A 17,773-nucleotide genomic window follows, 5' to 3' on the forward strand; every position below is an offset into this window, starting at 1 on the left:
CACACTTTGTACAAAAGCGTAGCCCCTCAGGTTCCTCTTAAATCTTTCCCTCTTCACATTAAATCTATGCTTCTCGATTCCCTCCTACTGTGCATTTACCCGACCTATTCCTCTCGTGATTTTGTACACGTCTACAAAATCACCCCACATTCTCCTGCACTCGATGGAATAGAGTCCCAGCCACCTCAAACTCTCCGTCTTGCGCAGATAAATGTGATAATGTGAGGTTATTCACATTGGTGGCAAGAACAGGAAGGCAGATTATTATCTGAATGGCAGACACAAAATGCTGGAGTAACTTAGGGGGTCAGGCAGCATCTCTGGAGATAAGGAATGGGTGACGTTTCAGTTCGAGACCCTTCTTCAGACTTTACACATTCTTCAGACATTAATTATAACGTGTGGCGGCGCCTAACGGCTGCGTCTCGCTGGCAGTCTGTTCGTCTTTTTTTCCTTTTTTTTTGTTGTGTGTCGGTGTTGCGATGGTTTTTGTTTTTGTTTTTTGGCAGTGTATGTGTGGGGGATGGTGGTGTGGGTGGGGGAAACTTTTCTCTTTTAGGTCTCTTCCTCACGGCGCGGGGTGCGGCTCGGCCGCGGGGCCTTCCATCGCCCGGTGCTGCTCGGCCGCGGGACCTAACATCGCCCGGTGCGGCTCGGCCGCGGGGCCTAACATCGCCCGGGGCGGCTCGGCCGCGGGACTTAACAGTGCCCGGTGCGGCTCGGCCGCGGGACCTAACATCGCCCGGCGCGGCTCGGCCGCGTGACTTTTCATCGCTGGTGCGGCTCGGCCGCTGGACTTAACATCACCCGGTGCGGATCGGCCGCGGGACCTTTCATCGCCCGGTGCGGCTCAACCGCGGGACTTTACATCGCTGGCGCGGCTCGGCCGCGGGGCCTTCCATCGCCCGGCGCGGCTCGGCCGCGGGACTTAGCTGCGCACGGCTCGGCCGCGGGGCCTTCCATCGCCCGGCTCGGCCGCGGGACGTTTCAGCGCCCGGTGCGGCTCGGCCGGGCCGCGGGGACTTCCATCCCCTTGCGGGGACTGTGCGGGGCGGTCGGGGACGCGCTGTCTGTCCGTGGGCGTGGGGAAGAGAGTGGAAGTTTTGTTGCCTCCATCACAGTGAGGGGGTGTTTGGAGTCACTGTGATGGACGTTTGTGTTGGGGTTATGTGTCTTGTGTTCTTTTTTTTTTGTGTGTGACTGCTATGTAATTTCCTTCGGTACCTTGGTACCGAATGACAAATAAAGCTCCGTTGACTGTTGACTGTTGATCTGAATGGTGCCAGATTAGGAAAAGGAGAGGTGCAACGCGACCTGGATGTCCTTGCGCAACAGTCATTGAACGTAAGCGTGCAGGCAGAGCAGGCAGTGAAGAAAGCTAATGGCATGTCGGCCTTCACGGCGAGATGATTTGAGTTTAGGAGCAAAGAAGTCATATTGCAGTTGTACAGGGCCCTGGTGAGACCGCACCTGGAGAATTGTGAGCAATTTTGGTCTCCTAATTTGAGGAAGGACGTTCTTGCTATTGAGGGAGAGCAGCGCAGGTTCACCAGGTTAATTCCCGGGATGGCGAAACTGACATGTGATAGAACATTGGGTCGACTGAGCTTGTATTCACTAGAATTTAGAAGGATGAGATTGAAACATATAAAATCATTGAAGGATTGGCAAACTAGAGGCAGGATGTTGGGGGATTCCTGAACCAGGGGTACCAGTTTACGAATAAGGGCTAGGTCATTTAGACGAAGAAAACAGTTTTCAGCCAGAGACTTGTGAATCTTTGGTATTCCTTGCCATAAAGGGCAGTGGAGGCCAATTCACTGGATGTTTTCAAGAGAGGGTTAGATTTAGCTCTCAGGGCTGAAGGCATCAAGGGATATGGGGAGAAAGCAGGAACGGGGTACTGCTTGTGGGTGATCAGCCATGATCATATTGAATGGCGGTGATCGCTCGAAGGCTGAATGTCCTATTTTTCTATATTTTTATGTTCCATGTTCTGGACCCTCTGGGTCTGGATCCTCTTCTTTGCACCCTTTCAAACATGACATCATCCTTCCCTTGAACATGGTGCCCAGAACTGAACACGATACTCTAAACATGGCCACCCCAACATCTCTTCTAACAACTGCAATATGATCTCCAACTTCTCAACTCAATATTGTCACTGATAATGGCCAATAATCCAAAAGCCTATTTGTCCACCCTATCCAGCAGTGACCATTTTCTTGGAACGAAACTCTTTCATTCCTAGATCCCTCTACACTACAACTCTCGCTGTATACCTGTGACACGACCTTCCAGGAACTATTCACCTACATTCCCAGAAATCCGTTGCTCTCTAACACCCCCAAAGCCCTACCATTCACCGTGTAGGTACTGCGCATGTCAGACTTTCCAAAATGCAGCAGCTCATATTTCTCTATATCAAATTCGATTAACCATTCCCACTTAAATAATCAATCGCAAAATTAACTGGCAGGGCCCCAGGGAGCATTGTAGAGCGGAGAGATCGAGGAGCGTACGTACACAGTTCCCTGAAAGTGGCACCACAGGTAGACCGGGAAAGTTGTAGAGCAGAGAGATCGAGGCGCGCAGGTACACATTTCCCTGAAAGTGTCCTCACACGTAGACAAGGGTTGTTATAGAGCAGAGGGATCTAGGGGAGCCGGTACACAGTTCCATGAAAGTGGCATCAGAGGTAGACAGGGAGTTTGTAGAGCAGAAGGCTCTAAGAGTGCAGCTACACAGTTCCCTGACAGTGGCGTCACAGGGAGACAGGGAGTGTTGTAGAGCAGAGGGATCTAGGAACGCAGGTACACAGTTCCCTGAAATTGGCGTCTCAGATAGAGTGTAACTGTGTCACTCCGACCAACAATGTCCCAGCTTCACTAGTCCCAGTTTCCTGCGCTTGATCCAGAATCTGTCGTGTCCATGTACCTGTCTAACTGTTTCTTAAAAGATGGGATAGTCCCAGCCTCAACTACCTCCTCCGGCAGCTTGTTCCACACACCCACCACCCGCTGTGTGAAAAAGTTACCTTTCGGTTTCATATTAAATCTTTTCCCCTACACCTTGAAACTCTGGTCCTCGATTCCCCTACTCTGGGCAAAAGACTCTGCGCATCTACCCGATCTATTCCTCTCGTGATTTTATACACCTCTATAAGATCTCCTCTCATCTTCCTGCGCTTCAAGGAATAAGGTCCCAGCCTACCCCAACCTCTCCCTGTAGTTCAGCCCGCTGGAGTCCTTGCAAAATCCTAGTAAATCTTCTCTACACCCTTTCCAACTTGACAGCATCATTCCTATAACACGGTGCCCAAAACTGAACACAATACTCTAAATGCCTCCTCACAAAAGTCTTATACAACTGCAACATGACCTCCCAACTTCTATACTCGATACTGACTGATGGCCTAATTTTGCTCCTATGACTTATGAACTTATGAACTCAAAACCCGGACTCTTCCACTCGTGGAAACATCTGAAACTGTTTCCCCAGTATCATACCTTCCACTCGTGCATTTTCCAACATCGAAATCAAACATTGGTGGTTATTCCGGGTTTGTAGAAGGGCATTCCAAATTACTCTGCATCCCGACGTGTTTCCGTTCAACACAGCTCCCAAAAGCCGTTGTGAAGCCTCAGTTTTCCGATTAGTTTTAGCCAGTGTTTTGATCTCCTGTGAAATGAAATGTGATACATTTAGATGTATTTAAAAGAAACTGCAGATGCTGGTTTACGCCTAGGATAGGTACAAAGTGCTGGAGTACCTCAGCGGGTCAGGCAGCACCTCTGGAAAATGTGGACAGGTACAGAGTGCTGGTGTAACTCAGCAGGTCAGGCTGCATCTCTGGAGAACGTGGACAGGTACAAAGTGCTGGAGTAACTCAGCGGGTCAGGCAGCCCCTCTGGAGAATGTGGACAGGTACAGAGTGCTGGAGTAACTCAGCAGTGCAGGCAGCATCTCTGGAGAACGTGGACAGGTACAAAGTGCTGGAGTAACTCAGCGGGTCAGGCAGCCCCTCTGGAGAATGTGGACAGGTACAGAGTGCTGGAGTAACTCAGCAGGTCAGGCAGCATCTCTGGAGAACACAATTAGTGACCATTCGGGTTGCGACTCTTCTTCATCCAGATTGTGGGGGTGAAATTTGGGAGGGAGGCAGGTTCGCCTGATGGCCTGGGCTACATCCAAAACTCCCTGCGATTTCTTGCGGTCTTGGGTGGAGCTTTGAGGTCAGAAATGTCAGTATGGGGACGGGAAGGGGTTAAAATCGTTTGCTCTGGAAAATCCAGCAGGCCTTGGCGGACCGGGCACAAGTGTTCGACGATGAGGAACAGGAGGTGATCTGAATGGTGTCAATTTAGAAAAAGGGCATGTCCTAGTTCATCAGTCACAGAAAGTAAGCATGCAGATGCAGCAGGCAGTGAAGGAAGCCAATGGTATTTTGGCCTTCATAACAAGAGGAGTTGAGTATATGAGCAAAGACGTCCTGCTGCAGTTGTACAGGGCACGCTGAGACCACACCTGGAGTACTGTGTGCAAATTTGGTCTCCTAGCTTGAGGAAGGACATTCTTGCTATTGAGGGAGTGCAGCGGACGTTCACCAGATTAATTCCTGGAATGAAAGGACAGTCGTAGTTTGAAAGACTGGAATATAGAAGGATGAGAAGAATCTTATTGAAACATATTATTAAGGGATTGGACAAGCTAGAGGCAGGAAACATGTTCCTAATGTTGGGGAGTCCAGAACCAAGGCCACAGTTTAAGAGTAATGGGTAGGCCATTTAGAACGGAGATGAGGAGAAACTTTTTCATCAGAGTTGTGAATCTGTGGAACTCTCTGCCTCATATGGCAGTGGAGGCCAATTCCCTGGATGTTTTCAAGAGAGAGTTAGCTCTTAATGATAGCGGAGTCAAGGGATATGAGGAGAAGGCAGGAACAGGGTACAGATTGTGCTGGCTGGAAGTGCCGAATGGCCTCCTCCTGCACCTATTGTCTATTGTCTATTGTCTAACCGGAATACCTTATGATCCAATTCTGTAATCTCCTTTGAGTTAAAGAGGGATTCATTAATTTCCTTCACGACATCTTTAATTAATGTTTCCAGTTCTTTTCGATGGTGTTCCGTAACTCCCACCAGCTGAGTATCAGTAGTTTTCGCATATATTCCTGAACATTAAAAACAAAACTGATAGTATACCAATGTAACAACGGCGGTATATCAATGCATTATTTCCAGCCTGCAATTGCACTTTGGAGATACATCGCGGAAACATGCCCTTCGGCCCACCAAATCCGCGCCGACCATCGATCACCCCATACATTAGCGCTGTCCATCAAACCAGGGAAAACTGACAGAAACTAATTAACCTGCAAACTTGTATATCTTTGGGACATGGGAGGAAACCGGAGCACCCGGAGAAATCCCACGCGGGTCATAGGGAGAACTTACAAACTCCGCACAGACAGCACCCGCGGTCAGGATCGAACCCGATTCTTTAGCGCTGTGAGGTAGCAATTCTACCGCTGGGCCACGAGGGCGAACTGGGAAGGGCGAGGGGAAAAAGAGGGAAAGAGGAACTATCTGAAGTTAGAGACGTCAATGTTCATACCACTGAAGTGTCAACTGCCCAAGCTAAATATGAGGTGCTGTTCCTCCAATTTGCGTTGGGCCTCACTCTGACAATAGAGGCCCAGGACAGAAACGATCGCCGAGCCTGCACTTGGTCTCGTCGATGTGGAGAAGTTCACCTCTGGAACAGCGGATACAATAGATGAGGTTGGAGGAAGTGCAGGTGAACCTCTGCCTCACCTGGAAAGACTTCCTATCACATCTGATGAACTTACGAACATTAGCATGTTTGTAGCTGGCACAATGGTGGGTGGTGTTGTAGACTAAATATGGTTATCACAAAATTGCAACAGGATCTTGATCGGTTGCGCATTGAGTATAAATGTTGGGAGGACATGTTGCACCTGTATACGATGTTGGTGAGGCCGCATTTTGAATATTGTTTTCAGTTCCGGGCACAATGTAAGAGGAAATACTTTGTCAAGCTGAAGTTGGAGCAAATGATTTACGAGGGTGTTGCCAGGACTCAAGGGTCAGAGATATTGGGTGTGATTGAGCAGGCTAGGACTTCATTCCTTGGAGCGCAGGAGGATGAGGGGTGATATTTTGAGGTGCATGAATCATGAGGGGGATAGATCGTGTGGACACAGCGCCTCTTGGCCAGAGTAGAGGAATCGAGAACCAGTGGACATAGATTTAAGGAGAGAGTGGAGAGTTTTAACGGGAACCTGAGGCATAATATTTTCACAGAGGGTGGTGGGTGTATGGAACGAACTTCCAGAGGAGGTAGTTGAGGCAGGCGCTATCCCAAAATTTTCGAAGCATTTCAACAGGTACACGAATTGGCAAGGTTTAGAGGGACATTGACCAAACACGGACAGGTGGGACTAGTGTAGATGGGGCATGTTGGTCGATGACACAAAGCTGAGTGGCAGTGTGAAATGTGAAGAGGTTGCTATGTGGATGCAGGTTGTGTGAGTTGGCAGATGCATGGCAGATGCAGGTTAATGTGGATAAATGTGAAGTTATCCATTTTGGTGGCAAGAGCAGGAAGGCAGATTATTATCTGAATGGTGTCAAGTTACGAAAAGGGGAAGAACAACGAGATCTGCGTGTCCTTGTTCATCAGTCACGAACAGTAAGCATGCAGGTACAGCAGGCAGTGAAGAAAGCTAATGGCATATTAGCCTTCACGACAAGAGGAGTTGAGTATTGGAGCAAAGAGGTCCTTCTGCGGTTGTAGAGGCCCCTAATGAGACTGTACCTGGAGTACTGTGTGCAGTTTGGTGTCCAAATTTGTGCAAGGACATGCTTGCTATTGACGGCGTGCAGCGTAGGATCACGAGCATAATTCCCGGAATGGTGGGACTGTCGTATGTTGAAAGACTGGAGCGACTGGGCTTGTATAATTGGAATTTAGAAGGATTAGTGGGATCTTATTGAAACATATGATGAAAAGGGATTGTACATGCTGGAGGCAGGAAACATGTTCCCAATATTGGGGGAGTCCGGAACCAGGGGCCACAATTTAAGAATAAGGAGTAGGCCATTTAGAGCGGAGAAGAGGAAAAAAGTTTTCACTCAGAGAGTTGTGAATCTGTGGAATTCTCTGCATCAGAAGGCAGCGGAGGACAATTCTCAGGATGCTTTTACGGGGAAGTTAAATGGAGTTCTTTATGATAGCGGGAGCACGGGGTGTGGGGAGAAGGCAGGAACAGGGTACTGGTTGTGGAGGATTAGCCATGATCACATTGAATGGCGGTGCTGACTCGAAGGGCCAAATGTCCTACTCCTGCACCTATTGTCTATTGTGAGGAGTCGATTATGTGGACAAGTTGGGCTGAAGGGTCTGTTCCTCCACTGTATTGCTCTATCACCCTACCCTATGTTTTCCTGCGTGCAAATGTGGGAAGAGTCAGCAACCTGCTGTGATACACGTTCGAGTTTAATTTCAAGCGACATTGAGCGGACTAAACATTATTTTCCAATTCGTCCGTGAATCTCGGAGTGAAAACAAACCTCCCGTAGGCCCAGACCCTGTGGACTGATATCCATGGCTTCCAGAGGCGGCCTGGTTGCCAAACTGTACCTGACGTGTGTTTGAAGAGCTGATCATTTTCAGAAGGTCTTTCGTCCACAGAATCTTTCTTACTGTTGGGACACCCCATTTCATTTGGTCCCGCACCTGCAAAGAATAATCCCAGTATAAATAAAACAATGGAAGGTTGCTTCCCGGACTGTACGACGGTGACCAGTGGTGGGCCTCAAGGCTTGGTGCTGCGTCCATTATTGTTTGTCAAATTGATCAATGATTTGCAGGAGAACGCACATGGCAAGATTAGCCTGACGTCAGTGGCTGGTAAAATATTAGAGTCTACTAGACCAAGGGGACCCGTTGGGCCCAAACCTCCCCTGCATTGGTGCAGCACCCCCTCCTCCCCCACGCACCCTCCCCATCTACCCCTCCCTTGCCTTCCCATTCCCTTCCACCTCCCCATCCAATTCACCCATTACTCATCCCCCATCCCTTCCTTCCCCCGACCCCCTCCCCCATCCCCCCTCCCGCCCCTCCACCATCTCCTTCACCCATTCCTCATCCCGGTCATCCCCTATCCCTCCCCACTCTCCCTCCCCCTCCCCTCACCCCCTGCCCTCCACCTCCCCACTCCCACCCCCCCTACCCCATGCTCCATCCCCTATCCCCTTCACCACCCCCCGTCCCCGCTATACCACCCCCCGCTCCATGTTCACCCCTCACCCCCATCCCCCTCTCCCGTCCCCTCCCTCCTTCCCCCCTCCCTCCTCCCCTCTCCCCCCTCCCATCTCCCCCTCCCCTTCTCTCCTCCTTCCCATCCCCTCCCCCCTTCCTCCCCCTCCTCCGCCCTCTCCTCCTCGCCTCCTCTCCCCAAACTCACCCCCTACCTCCTCGCCCACCCTTCCTCCACCCCCTCCCTCTCTCCCTCCCCCTCCCTCCCTTGGAGATATATTTAAACTTTAAAAAGTGAATAACTTTAAAACTATGACACAGATCTCACTAAAACTTGTTCCATGAGCACCAAAGTGAAGACGGTGAGTAAGGTGGATCTGAAATTGTCGCGCTATCGTGCACCGTTTTGGCTGTAGCTCAGGAACAAACAAACAATCAGAAAAACGAGAGTTTTGGTATAAAGATTATGAAAGACAAGGTAACAGAATATTTGGATGAGAGTTCTTCATGATGATATAGGCCAAAGTTAGCATGGTTTGGTGAAGGGGAGATCATGACTAATAAATCTGGTGGAATTCATTGAGGGCGTAAATGGGAGGACAGACAAAGGAGAGTCAGTGGATGTTGTTTACCTTCATTTTAAGAAAAGGGTTTTACGGAGCAGAGGGATCTAGGAGCGCAGGTACACAGCTCCCTGAAAGTGGTGTCACAGGTAGACAATGAGTGTTGTGGAGCAGAAGGATCCAGGAGCGCAGGTACACAGTTCCCTCAAAGTGCTGTCACTGGAGGTCATGGAGTGATGTAGACCAGAGTGATCTAGGAGCGCAGGTACACAGTTCCCTGAAAGTGGCGTCACGGGTAGACAGGGAATGTTGTACAGCAGGGGGATCTAGGAGCGCAGGTACACAGCTCCCTGAAAGTGGTGTCACAGGTAGACAAGGAGTGTTGTGGAGCAGAAGGATCTAGGAGCGCAGGTACACAGTTCCCTTAAAGTGGCGTCACGGGTAGACAGGGAATGTTGTAGAGCAGGGGGATCTAGGAGCGCAGGTACACAGTTGCCGGAAAGTGCCGTCACACGTAGACAGGGAGTGTTGTAGAGCGAAGGGATCTAGGCGTGGGCGTGGGGAAGAGAGTGGAAGTTTTGTTGCCTTCATGACAGTGAGGGGGTGTTTGGAGTCACTGTGATGGACGTTTGTGTTGGGGTTATGTGTCTTGTGTTCTTTTTTTTTTGTGTGTGACTGCTATGTAATTTCCTTCGGTACCTTGGTACCGAATGACAAATAAAGCTCTGTTGACTGTTGACTGTTGATCTGAATGGTGCCAGATTAGGAAAAGGAGAGGTGCAACGCGACCTGGATGTCCTTGCGCAACAGTCATTGAACGTAAGCGTGCAGGCAGAGCAGGCAATGCAGAAAGCTAATGGCATGTTGGCCTTCACTGCGAGATGATTTGAGTTTAGGAGCAAATAAGTCATATTGCAGTTGTACAGGGCCCTGGTGAGACCGCACCTGGAGAATTGTGAGCAATGTTGGTCTTCTAATTTGAGGAAGGACGTTCTTGCTATTGAGGGAGTACAGCGCAGGTTTACCAGGTTAATTCCCGGGATGGCGAGACTGATATGTGATAGAACATTGGGTCGACTGAGCTTGTATTCACTAGAATTTAGAAGGATGAGATTGAAACATATAAAATCATTGAAGTATTGGGCAAACTAGAGGCAGGATGTTGGGGGACTCCAGAACCAGGGGTACCAGTTTACGAATAAGGGCTAGGTCATTTAGACGAGGAAAGCCGTTTTCAGCCAGAGACTTGTGAATCTTTGGTATTCCTTGCCATAGAGGGCAGTGGAGGCCAATTCACTGGATGTTTTCAAGAGAGGGTTAGATTTAGCTCTCAGGGCTAAAGGCATCAAGGGATATGGGGAGAAAGCAGGAACGGGGTACTGGTTGTGGGTGATCAGCCATGATCATATTGAATGGCGGTGATCGCTCGAAGGCTGAATGTCCTATTTTTCTATATTTTTATGTTCCATGTTCTGGAACCTCTGGGTCTGGATCCTCTTCTTTGCACCCTTTCAAACATGACATCATCCTTCCCTTGAACATGGTGCCCAGAACTGAACACGATACTCTAAACATGGCCACCCCAACATCTCTTCTTACAACTGCAATATGATCTCCAACTTCTCAACTTAATATTGTCACTGATAATGGCCAATAATCCAAAAGCCTGTTTGTCCACCCTATCCAGCAGTGACCATTTTCTTGGAACGAAACTCTTTCATTCCTAGATCCCTCTACACTACAACTCTCGCTGTATACCTGTGACACGACCTTCCAGGAACTATTCACCTACATTCCCAGAAATCCGTTGCTCTCTAACACCCCAAAGCCCTACCATTCACCGTGTAGGTACTGCGCATGTCAGACTTTCCAAAATGCAGCAGCTCATATTTCTCTATATCAAATTCGATTAACCATTCCCACTTAAATAATCAATCGCAAAATTAACTGGCAGGGCCCCAGGGAGCATTGTAGAGCGGAGAGATCGAGGAGCGTACGTACACAGTTCCCTGAAAGTGGCACCACAGGTAGACCGGGAAAGTTGTAGAGCAGAGAGATCGAGGCGCGCAGGTACACATTTCCCTGAAAGTGTCCTCACACGTAGACAAGGGTTGTTATAGAGCAGAGGGATCTAGGGGAGCCGTTACACAGTTCCATGAAAGTGGCATCAGAGGTAGACAGGGAGTTTGTAGAGCAGAAGGCTCTAAGAGTGCAGCTACATAGTTCCCTGACAGTGGCGTCACAGGGAGACAGGGAGTGTTGTAGAGCAGAGGGATCTAGGAACGCAGGTACACAGTTCCCTGAAATTGGCGTCTCAGATAGAGTGTAACTGTGTCACTCCGACCAACAATGTCCCAGCTTCACTAGTCCCAGTTTCCTGCGCTTGATCCAGAATCTGTCGTGTCCATGTACCTGTCTAACTGTTTCTTAAAAGATGGGATAGTCCCAGCCTCAACTACCTCCTCCGGCAGCTTGTTCCACACACCCACCACCCGCTGTGTGAAAAAGTTACCTTTCGGTTTCATATTAAATCTTTTCCCCTACACCTTGAAACTCTGGTCCTCGATTCCCCTACTCTGGGCAAAAGACTCTGCGCATCTACCCGATCTATTCCTCTCGTGATTTTATACACCTCTATAAGATCTCCTCTCATCTTCCTGCGCTTCAAGGAATAAGGTCCCAGCCTACCCCAACCTCTCCCTGTAGTTCAGCCCGCTGGAGTCCTTGCAAAATCCTAGTAAATCTTCTCTACACCCTTTCCAACTTGACAGCATCATTCCTATAACACGGTGCCCAAAACTGAACACAATACTCTAAATGCCTCCTCACAAAAGTCTTATACAACTGCAACATGACCTCCCAACTTCTATACTCGATACTGACTGATGGCCTAATTTTGCTCCTATGACTTATGAACTTATGAACTCAAAACCTGGACTCTTCCACTCGTGGAAACATCTCAAACTGTTTCCCCAGTATCATACCTTCCACTCGTGCATTTTCCAACATCGAAATCAAACATTGGTGGTTATTCCGGGTTTGTAGAAGGGCATTCCAAATTACTCTGCATCCCGACGTGTTTCCGTTCAACACAGCTCTCAAAAGCCGTTGTAAAGCCTCAGTTATCCGATTAGTTTTAGCCAGTGTTTTGATCTGTGAAATGAAATGTGATACATTTAGATGTATTTAAAAGAAACTGCAGATGCTGGTTTACGCCTAGGATAGGTACAAAGTGCTGGAGTAACGGCGGTTCAGGCAGCATCTCTGGAGAACATTGATAGGTAAAAAGTGCTGGTGTACCTCAGCGGGTCAGGCAGCACCTCTGGAAAATGTGGACAGGTACAGAGTGCTGGTGTAACTCAGCAGGTCAGGCTGCATCTCTGGAGAACGTGGACAGGTACAAAGTGCTGGAGTAACTCAGCGGGTCAGGCAGCCCCTCTGGAGAATGTGGACAGGTACAGAGTGCTGGAGTAACTCAGCAGTGCAGGCAGCATCTCTGGAGAACGTGGACAGGTACAAAGTGCTGGAGTAACTCAGCGGGTCAGGTAACCCCTCTGGAGAATGTGGACAGGTACAGAGTGCTGGAGTAACTCAGCAGGTCAGGCAGCATCTCTGGAGAACGTGGACAGGTACAAAGTGCTGGAGTAACTCAGCAGGTCAGGCAGCATCTCTGGAGAACACAATTAGTGACCTTTCGGGTTGCGACTCTTCTTCATCCAGATTGTGGGGGTGAAATTTGGGAGGGAGGCAGGTTCGCCTGATGGCCTGGGCTACATCCAAAACTCTCTGCGATTTCTTGCGGTCTTGGGTGGAGCTTTGAGGTCAGAAATGTCAGTATGGGGATGTGAAGGGGTTAAAATAGTTTGCTCTGGAAAATCCAGCAGGCCTTGGCGGACCGGGCACAAGTGTTCGACGATGAGGAACAGGAGGTGATCTGAATGGTGTCAATTTAGAAAAAGGGCATGTCCTAGTTCATCAGTCACAGAAAGTAAGCATGCAGATGCAGCAGGCAGTGAAGGAAGCCAATGGTATTTTGGCCTTCATAACAAGAGGAGTTGAGTATATGAGCAAAGACGTCCTGCTGCAGTTGTACAGGGCACGCTGAGACCACACCTGGAGTACTGTGTGCAAATTTGGTCTCCTCGCTTGAGGAAGGACATTCTTGCTATTGAGGGAGTGCAGCGTACGTTCACCAGATTAATTCCCGAAATGAAAGGACAGTCGTAGCTTGAAAGACTGGAATTTAGAAGGATGAGAGGGATCTTATTGAAACATATTATTAAGGGTTTGGACAAGCTCGAGGCAGGAAACATGTTCCCAATGTTGGGGGGATCCAGAACCAAGGCCACAGTTTAACAGTAATGGGTAGGCCATTTAGAACGGAGATGAGGAAAAACTTTTTCATCAGAATTGTGAAGCTGTGGAACTCTCTGCCTCATAAGGCAGTGAAGGCCATTTCCCTGGATGTTTTCAAGAAAGAGTTAGCTCGTAATGATAGCGGAGTCAAGGGATATTAAGTAAAGGCAGGGACGGGGTACAGATTGTGCTGGCTGGAAGGGCCGAATGGCCTCCTCCTGCACCTATTGTCTATTGTCTAACCGGAATACCTTATGATCCAATTCTGTAATCTCCTTTGAGTTAAAGAGGAATTCATAAAATTTCTTCACGACATCTTTAATTAACGTTTCCAGTTCTTTTCGATTGTGCTCCGTAACTCCCACCAGCTGAGTATCAGTAGTTTTCGCCAATATTCCTGAACATTAAAAACAAAACTGAGGGTATATCAATGTAACAACGGCGGTATATCAATGCATTATTTCCAGCCTGCAATTGCACTTTGGGGAGACATCGCGGAGACATGCCCTTCGGCCCACCAAGTCCGCGCCGACCAGCGATCACCCCATACATTAGTGCTGTCCATCAAACCAGGGAAAACTGACAGAAACTAATTAACCTGCAAACTTGTATATATTTGGGACATGGGAGGAAACCGGAGCACCCGGAGAAATCCCACGCGGGTCATAGGGAGAACTTACAAACTCCGCACAGACAGCACCCGCGGTCATGATCGAACCCGGTTCTTTGGCGCTGTGAGGCAGCAATTCTACCGCTGGGCCACGAGAGAGAACTGGGAAGGGCGAGGGGAAAAAGAGGGAAAGAGGAACTATCTGAAGTTAGAGACGTCAATGCTCATACCACTGAAGTGTAAACTGCCCAAGCTAAATATGATGTGCTGTTCCTCCAATTTGCGTTGGGCCTCACTCTGACAATGAAGGCCCAGGACAGAAACGATCGCCGAGCCTGCACTTGGTCTCGCCGATGTGGAGAAGTTCACCTCTGGAACAGCGGATACAATAGATGAGGTTGGAGGAAGTGCAGGTGAACCTCTGCCTCACCTGGAAAGACTTCCTATCACATCTGATGAACTTACAAACATTAGCATGTTTGTAGCTGGCACAAAGGGGGGTGGTGTTGTAGACTAAATATGGTTATCACAAAATTGCAACAGGATCTTGATCGGTTGCGCGTTGAGTATAAATGTTGGGAGGACATGTTGCACCTGTATACGATGTTGGTGGGGCCGCATTTTGAATATTGTGTTCAGTTCCGGGCACGATGTAAGAGGAAATACTTTGTCAAGCTGAAGTTGGAGCAAATGATTTACGAGGGTGTTGCCAGGACTCGAGGGTCAGAGATATTGGGTGTGATTGAGTAGGCTAGGACTTCATTCATTGGAGCGCAGGAGGATGAGGGGTGATATTTTGAGGTGCATGAATCATGAAGGGGATAGATTGTGTGGACACAGCGCCTCTTGGCCAGAGTAGAGGAATCGAGAACCAGTGGACATAGATTTAAGGAGAGAGTGGAGAGTTTTAACGGGAACCTAAGGCATAATATTTTCACAGAGGGTGGTGGGTGTATGGAACGCACTTCCCTGGAGGTAGTTGAGGCAAGCGCTATCCCAAAATTTTCGAAGCATTTCGACAGGTACACGAATTGGAAAGGTTTAGAGGGACATGGACCAAACACGGACAGGTGGGACTAGTGTAGATGGGGCATGTTGGTCGATGACACAAAGCTGAGTGGCAGTGTGAACTGTGAAGAGGATGCTATGTGGATGCAGGTTGTGTGAGTAGGCAGATGCATGGCAGATGCAGGTTAATGTGGATAAATGTGAGGTTATCCACTTTGGTGGCAAGAGCAGGAAGGCAGATTATTATCTGAATGGTGTCAAGTTACGAAAAGGGGAAGAACAACGAGATCTGCGTGTCCTTGTTCATCAGTCACTGACAGTAAGCATGCAGGTACAGCAGGCAGTGAAAAAAGCTAATGGCATATTAGCCTTCACGACAAGAGGAGTTGCGTATTGGAGCAAAGAGGTCCTTCTGCAGTTGTAGAGGCCCCTAGTGAGACTGTACCTGGAGTACTGTGTGCAGTTTTGGTGTCCAAATTTGTGCAAGGACATGCTTGCTATTGAGGGCGTGCAGCGTAGGATCACGAGCATAATTCCCGGAATGGTGGGACTGTCGTATGTTGAAAGACTGGAGCGACTGGGCTTGTATAATTGGAATTTAGAAGGATTAGTGGGATCTTATTGAAACATATGATGAAAAGGGATTGTACATGCTGGAGGCAGGAAACATGTTCCCAATATTGGGGGAGTCCGGAACCAGGGGCCACAATTTAAGAATAAGGAGTAGGCCATTTAGTGCGGAGAAGAGGAAAAAAGTTTTCACTCAGAGAGTTGTGAATCTGTGGAATTCTCTGCATCAGAAGGCAGCGGAGGGCAATTCTCAGGATGCTTTTACGGGGAAGTTAAATGGAGTTCTTTATGATAGCGGGAGCACGGGGTGTGGGGAGAAGGCAGGAACAGGGTACTGGTTGTGGAGGATTAGCCATGATCACATTGAATGGCGGTGCTGACTCGAAGGGCCAAATGTCCTACTCCTGCACCTATTGTCTATTGTGAGGAGTCGATTATGTGGACAAGTTGGGCTGAAGGGTCTGTTCCTCCACTGTATTGCTCTATCACCCTGCCCTATGTTTTCCTGCGTGCAAATGTGGGAAGAGTCAGCAACCTGCTGTGATACACGTTCGAGTTTAATTTCAAGCGACATTGAGCGGACGAAACATTATTTTCCAATTCGTCCGTGAATCTCGGAGTGAAAACAAACCTCCCGTAGGCCCAGACCCTGTGGACTGATATCCATGGCTTCCAGAGGCGGCCTGGTTGCCAAACTGTACCTGACGTGTGTTTGAAGAGCTGATCATTTTCAGAAGGTCTTTCGTCCACAGAATCTTTCTTACTGTTGCGAGTCCCCATTTCATTTGGCCCCGCACCTGCAAAGAATAATCCCAGTATAAATAAAACAATGGAAGGTTGCTTCCCGGACTGTACGACGGTGACCAGTGGTGGGCCTCAAGGCTTGGTGCTGCGTCCATTATTGTTTGTCAAATTGATCAATGATTTGCAGGAGAACGCACATGGCAAGATTAGCCTGACGTCAGTGGCTGGTAAAATATTAGAGTCTACTAGACCAAGGGGACCCGTTGGGCCCAAACCTCCCCTGCATTGGTGCAGCACCCCCTCCTCCCCCACGCACCCTCCCCATCTACCCCTCCCTGGCCTTCCCATTCCCTTCCACCTCCCCATCCAATTCACCCATTACTCATCCCCCATCCCTTCCTTCCCCAGACCCCCTCCCCCATCCCCCCTCCCGCCCCTCCACCATCTCCTTCACCCATTCCTCATCCCGGCCATCCCCTATCCCTCCCCACTCTCCCTCCCCCTCCCCTCACCCCCTGCCCTCCACCTCCCCACTCCCACCCCCCCCTACCCCATGCTCCATCCCCTATCCCCTTCACCACCCCCGTCCCCGCTATACCACCCCCCCGCTCCATGTTCACCCCTCACCCCCCTCCCTCTCTCCCGTCCCCTCCCTCCTTCCCCCCTCCGTCCTCCCCTCTCCCCCCTCCCATCTCCCCCTCCCCTTCTCTCCTCCTTCCCATCCCCTCCCCCTTCCTCCCCCCTCCTCCGCCCTCTCCTCCTCGCCTCCTTTCCCCAAACTCACCCCCTACCTCCTCGCCCACCCTTCCTCCACCCCCTCCCTCTCTCCCTCCCCCTCCCTCCCTTGAAGATATATTTAAACTTTAAAAAGTGAATAACTTTAAAACTATGACACAGATCTCACTAAAACTTCTTCCATGAGCACCAAAGTGAAGACGGTGAGTAAGGTGGATCTGAAATTGTCGCGCTATCGTGCACCGTTTTGGCTGTAGCTCAGGAACAAACAAACAATCAGAAAAACGAGAGTTTTGGTATAAAGATTATGAAAGACAAGGTAACAGAGTATTTGGATGAGAGTTCTTCATGATGATATAGGCCAAAGTTAGCATGGTTTGGTGAAGGGGAGATCATGACTAATAAATCTGGTGGAATTCATTGAGGGCGTAAATGGGAGGACAGACAAAGGAGAGTCAGTGGATGTTGTTTACCTTCATTTTAAGAAAAGGGTTTTACGGAGCAGAGGGATCTAGGAGCGCAGGTACACAGCTCCCTGAAAGTGGTGTCACAGGTAGACAATGAGTGTTGTGGAGCAGAAGGATCCAGGAGCGCAGGTACACAGTTCCCTCAAAGTGCTGTCACTGGAGGTCATTGAGTGATGTAGACCAGAGTGATCTAGGAGCGCAGGTACACAGTTCCCTGAAAGTGGCGTCACGGGTAGACAGGGAATGTTGTACAGCAGGGGGATCTAGGAGCGCAGGTACACAGCTCCCTGAAAGTGGTGTCACAGGTAGACAAGGAGTGTTGTGGAGCAGAAGGATCTAGGAGCGCAGATACACAGTTCCCTTAAAGTGGCGTCACGGGTAGACAGGGAATGTTGAAGAGCAGGGGGATCTAGGAGCGCAGGTACACAGTTGCCGGA

At 49.3% G+C, this 17,773-nt stretch overlaps 1 protein-coding gene across 1 annotated transcript in view; it reads right to left on the bottom strand.

Moving 5' to 3' along the window:
* Positions 1-17,773, bottom strand: part of LOC144611048 (NACHT, LRR and PYD domains-containing protein 3-like) — a 37,126-nt gene that overhangs the window by 8,242 nt on the left and 11,111 nt on the right. Inside the window, exons 2-7 of the mRNA XM_078430136.1 lie at positions 16,092-16,187; positions 13,454-13,599; positions 11,831-11,999; positions 7,666-7,761; positions 5,028-5,173; positions 3,510-3,681 (exon numbers count right to left, since the gene is read on the bottom strand). Coding sequence (XP_078286262.1) covers positions 3,510-3,681; positions 5,028-5,173; positions 7,666-7,761; positions 11,831-11,999; positions 13,454-13,599; positions 16,092-16,170 — 808 coding nt within the window. The 5' untranslated portion in view covers positions 16,171-16,187. The remainder of the gene's footprint in view (positions 1-3,509; positions 3,682-5,027; positions 5,174-7,665; positions 7,762-11,830; positions 12,000-13,453; positions 13,600-16,091; positions 16,188-17,773) is intronic.

This window comes from Rhinoraja longicauda, chromosome 39 (genome assembly GCF_053455715.1).
Source record: "Rhinoraja longicauda isolate Sanriku21f chromosome 39, sRhiLon1.1, whole genome shotgun sequence".
NCBI classification, from domain to species: domain Eukaryota; kingdom Metazoa; phylum Chordata; class Chondrichthyes; order Rajiformes; family Arhynchobatidae; genus Rhinoraja; species Rhinoraja longicauda.